Source organism: Nanorana parkeri, unplaced genomic scaffold, assembly GCF_000935625.1.
Source record: "Nanorana parkeri isolate BGI_ZX_2015 unplaced genomic scaffold, ASM93562v1 scaffold2701, whole genome shotgun sequence".
Lineage (NCBI taxonomy): Eukaryota > Metazoa > Chordata > Amphibia > Anura > Dicroglossidae > Nanorana > Nanorana parkeri.
In genome coordinates, this window is record NW_017308969.1 from 60,584 (window position 1) to 66,217 (window position 5,634).

General features: G+C 45.6%; 1 protein-coding gene across 1 annotated transcript in view; it reads left to right on the top strand.

Annotated features, from left to right (window-relative positions):
- LOC108802185 (carbohydrate sulfotransferase 11-like) overlaps positions 1-5,257 on the top strand; it is a 38,053-nt gene extending 32,796 nt beyond the window's left edge. The window contains exons 2-3 of the mRNA XM_018574054.1: positions 649-728; positions 4,295-5,257. Of these exons, the coding sequence (XP_018429556.1) occupies positions 649-728; positions 4,295-5,140 (926 nt within the window). The 3' untranslated portion in view covers positions 5,141-5,257. The remainder of the gene's footprint in view (positions 1-648; positions 729-4,294) is intronic.
- Positions 5,258-5,634: the final 377 nt, after the last annotated feature.

Genomic DNA, 5,634 nt, shown 5'->3' on the forward strand with positions numbered 1-5,634 from the left:
TATTTTGGATGTTACTGTCACACGGATGTCTGTGGCGCAGCGGACATTTTCTGGTTTGCTGATTTTCCAAAGAATCTGCGCAAGGCAAAATTCAGATGGACAGCTGTCTGTATGGCAGCACTAGGAATTTAAAGCAAATTTTGCTATTCATGTTCGTGGTTTTTTTTTGTTTGCCCCCCCATTGGGGAGTTTTCACACTATTTCCTATCCTGACAACAATTTTGTCTTTGAGGCTGGAGTGAGGGTGACATTTCTGGTGGGGACAAAGAGTGTAAAGAAGCAGCCAAGTAAATTCTCCAGCCATTTTGGACCTCTAGATAGGTTTGGCCGAGAAGGCTGTACGGCACGTGCGCCACCCGCGGCATTTCCCTACACACATACTACACAGCAATAAATTATTATAATGAACTAGGGTCAGACTAATCAAGCACGTTATTGACGCAAGCGGCGGCCATATTAAGTGGGGCAACTCAGATTCATAACGTGCTGTATTAGTCTGACCCTAGTTCATTATAATACTTTATATTACTTCTAACTAAACCGGAAGTCAGGTGGTTGGAGATCCCGACAAATTTAAATGATTGGGAATTGTTTAATCGCCCTCCTTTTATAATGTATTATTGTTTTCTCCTTTTTTACATTTTCAAGCTGAGGAACATGTCACTGCCAGCATCTGGAAAGGGAAACCAAGGAGAAGTCCTCTGCAGGCTTTATATGACAGCGAACAGGTGGGTGACATTTCCTTCAGTGACGCTTTTATTCAATGAGGGAATCCTCCAGGAGGTAACCAGCATACACTTGGTAAATATATAAATAATATTATTGTTATTATTTGTTCTAGTTGTTTATTGTTTATTATTTATTATTATTAAAACTTAACCAGTTCAGCTTATACCTCCTGTACACCCCTTACAGACGAGCAAGTTTTACATTTCTGCTATGAACCAATTTATTCAGCAATACTTGTGTCATCACTTAGGATAACCAATTTAAAAAGAAAAAAATAATGATATACTATAATTCCCCCTTTTTCTACAACAAACAAGGTTTTAGATATATTGTCTTGCAAAAATGATTTTATTTTTTATGCCACCCATAGACAAAAATGTGTCACAAAGCTATCAATAAATCACATTTTTTTGTGTACTTTTTTGATTACGAATGTAAAAAAAATTTGATTACAATTAGATAAATGTATATGTTTTTATTCTATTTTTTTATCCCACTTTTAAAATATTAGATTCTCCTACAAAGTTTACTTACAAATGGAATGAAGGCTTTTTAATTAAAAAAAATGTTTCTTCTTAAAGGAGAACTATGAGGTAAGTGATTTTCACTCAACCTCATAGTTCGAGCCGGCGTGTGAAAACTGTCACAGGTCGGCTCAATAGATTGGGAAGTGAGCGAACGCATACCGTCGCTCGCTCACTTCTCGATCATCTCCCTGCAGAGAGCCTTTACTGTCACTCACGGCTCACTGCAGGGATTCTCCCCCTTCCCGCTCCGATTCTCCAGCGCTGAGTGGCGGAACGGACGGGGGAGGGGGGCGGGCACAGCTGGCTCTGCCTCTAGATAGGCAGAGCCAGCTGTCACTCACACAGCTGGGTGGATCTCGACAGTAATGTCAGGATCCGTCCCAGCGGTCTCAGTATACCGTGATCTGTAGCTGCCGATTATACTGAGCTTTGGGTCACGGGAGGACGCTAGTTTGTGTCCTCCCGTGACCCTTAGGAGAACTATGGGGAAAAACACTTACCCCATAGTTCTCCTTTTAAGTGTACCACCAAAAAAAATTAATGAACAGGATAACAACAAAAAAAAAGGTTAAAGTTGAATACTGGGGGGAGAAAAAATTTGTTTTACAAACCTCACAAATTATGTGCATTAGTCCCAATGATAAATATAATGGGTGTGGAGAACTGCTGCTTGTATAAAAATAATACCTTGCTACAAGCCAGCTCGTACACAGAGCTCTGTATTTTCGGTGCTGCGACAGTGAACGGCATCCAGTCACACACCTGCCCCCTCCTCTCTCCTCGCCCATTCACAAAAAGCCTTTTTTTTTTGGCCACGAAGTCAGCTCAATACTGATTGGCTGGGTAGCTGGCTTCCCGGCAAATCTGCATACAGCCGACTTCCTGGACAATCAGGAGAACGTTCCTTTTTTTTTAGATTTAATTCCTATTCCCATCGGTCGAGCACTACCACTGACAGTATGGGAAGTGTGGAAAGAGGTTGATGCCCTCAGAGAACCTCACATTTAGAATTTTTTATTTTAAAAGGCATAAAAAGGTCTCTTTTAATTTCGATGACCGGTTCTAGGAATGACTAAAAAAAAAAGTTTTATTTTCAGTCCACGTGATAGTTTCCGGGATGTCTCATTTTCCACACAGAATCTGATCGCAGGAGGAAGTGTGTTCTGACACATTCATCTGTCATTTGCCTGCTTCCTCTTGTCTGTGGTAGATATATATAGGTATTTGAGTTCAAGGCCCACTCAACATAATTTACAAAAGTTCGTTAAGATGGTGGATTTAAAGTGGAACTCCAGGAAAATACGAAATTACATTTGCAATGGGGCTTCCCCGCACTGCAAGAGTTGGGGTTTAATTTTAACTTCATTCTGTATTTTATCTCTTTAGCAATACATTGGCATCAAACTCTTTTATTTCTTCAAACCCCCTCCTTATTTTTCCCCTTAAAGGAGAACTATGAGGTGAGTGCTTTTCACTCATCCTCATAGTTCTAGCCGACCTGTGACAATGAAACTGTCACACGTTGGCTCAGTAGATCGGGAAGTGAGCGAACACATACCGGCGTTCGCTCACCTCTCGATCCTGTCACGGCACAGAGCCGTGGATTCCCCCCTCCCCGCTCCGATCCTCCAGCGCTGACTGGGGGAACGGACGGGGGAGGGGGCGGGTACAGCTGGCTCTGCCTCTAGATACGCAGAGCCAGCTGTCACTCACGCAGCTGGGCGGATCCAGACATAATTGTCGGGATCCGCTGCAGCTGCGGCGTCTCAATATACCCGAGCTGTAGCTCGCGGTATGCTGAGCTTGCGGTGAAGGGAGGACGCTAGTTTTTGTCCTCCCGTTAGCCTTAGGAGAACTATGGGGAAAAGCCCTCACCCCATAGTTCTCCGTTAAAGTACCTAACTGGATGACCATTTGGCTTGTGCATCATGAACAATTGCCATGTTTTGCCTTTTTAGAAAATACTGCTTCCTTTTTTTTTCCATCCGTTACATCTCAGAGCTATTAAACTCTTTCAGCCTCTATCAACTTCTTGTCTACATGTACTCACTCAGGATCTGCTGAACATCCGTGTTCTGATACGACCTCCTGACGGTCATGTGTGTGCGCTCGGCTGCTTCTTGTCTCCACCAGGGGCACACATGACAGCGTGACAACAAAGGAGCATGATTGGGAGAGTATTGTCACTATGCCCTCATTCACACTGTAATCGGCTGGCACAGACTGCTCTGTGTTGCATGTACGGCCATATTGGGCAGCTCCCGGGAAGGATAGGTGCTGCGTGTGATTAGTACGCAGCCCACGTCCTTCTCTATGGGACTACACGGCCGCACTCTCTCACCCACCCTGCACGTCTCTGCGGGTGAGCGTACTCGTACTCTGACAGGATGGATCCTGTCTGCATCTGAGCCGGAAAATACGCACCCGTACGGACCTGCACTTGAGGTGAGCGTAGGTGGGTGTATGGCTGTGTAGCCCCATAGAGAAGGACGGGGGCTGCGTACTAATCACACCCAGCACCTGTCCTTCCCGGGAGCTGCTTGGTACGGCCGTGCACGCAGCACAAAGCTGTACATGCCGGCCGATTACAGTGTGAATGATAAAAGATCTGCAGATTTATATTAGAAATGCGATCACCAGCAGGGCCGGATTTAGTCTCTCTGCTGCACCAAGGCAAGGTTTCTCAATACGCCCTCCTACACACCAAACCCCTCCCCCACCCCCCCATGGAGAATGGAAAGAGGGAGGGCTAAATGTAGAAAACAACTGCCCGCTCGACACCCGGAACTGCATGTCCAATGGCATCAGGAGATAGGAATTCCACACCCCTGCTGCCCCTCTACACCCTGCTGCCCCACGGCCGGGCCTTGGTTGGCCTTGTGGGAAATCCGGCCCTGATCAGCAGCATGAATCTACCGGTATACCATGGAGTGATTTTTTTTTGACCTTTTTTTTATTGGAAAAAATATATATTTATATAATTTGTATATTTTGTGAACTTATTTTTTTTTTCCTTCTTCCCATGTCACTTGTTCCAGGTTGAACCCTCTACTATCCAGGCTACACACCAAAAGCGTCGGGAGCTGCTGGCCAGCGCCTGCAAGACGTACACCCGTAAACGCCGCGTCCTGACTGCCGATGACCTCAAACACCTGGTCGTGGACGACACCCATGGGTTGATTTATTGCTACGTGCCTAAGGTGGCCTGCACCAACTGGAAGAGGGTCATGATGGTCCTCACCGGCCAAGGCAAATATAATGACCCTGCCCTCATACCAGCCAACGAGGCCCACATTGCATCCAACCTCCGCACTCTCTCCGAGTTCAGCACCCCGGAGATCAATTACCGCCTGCGGAACTACCTCAAGTTCATCTTCGTAAGGGAGCCTTTCGAGAGGCTGGTTTCAGCCTACAGGAACAAGTTTACCCGGACGTACAACACGGCCTTCCACAAGCGTTACGGCACCAAGATCATAGAGCGCCATCGCAGGGATCCTTCGCTCGAGGCACTTGAGCGGGGGGATGACGTCAGTTTTGAAGAGTTCCTCTATTATCTGGTTGACCCCCAGACTCAAAGAGAGGAGCCGTTTAATGAGCACTGGGAGCGGGTCCATTCCTTGTGCCACCCATGCATCGTCCAGTATGACGTGGTAGGGAAATACGAGACTTTAGAGGAGGATGCCGAATACCTCCTTCAGCTCATCGGCATAGGCGACTCGATCAAATTCCCATCTTCTTCCAAAACCACGCGGACCACCGACGGCATGACGGCACAGTTCTTCAAAGGAATCACCCGCTTCTACCAACGGCGTCTTTTCAACTTGTACAAGATGGACTTTCTACTCTTCAACTACAGCATTCCCTATTACTTGCAGATACATTGAACGTGCGGCGAGAGGGTGTCCGGGGGGCCTGGAGCCTTCAACACACCTTTTCATTGGAGGAAGAAAAACATGGAAGCCATGTTTTTTTTGTTTTTTATATTTATTGCCGGAATCGTGCGCTGTGAACTTTTTTTTTTTTTTCTATTTCTACTTTTCAAGAATAGCCTCGCTGTGGCACTTTTTTTAACACCTCCCTAATATATTTTTTTTTAATATTAGGAAGAGGACCTGTCTGCTTATAGCAATAGTTATCCTTGACAAACATTGTGTTGTTGAACATTTTGGTACACGTGAGCAAAATGAGGCTGCGGGAATCGGCCATTTTGCTGCAGTAGCATATTGCCTCAAGCAGCTTGAGCCATCACATAAAAAAAAAAAAGAAAAAATGTGTTTAGTGGGGAGCTACCAAGTAATTGGTCGATGTACATTGATTGGAATGACACTTTCATGCTTCCTGATGGTAGCAGGAGGAATGGCATTCAATAAATAAAGGA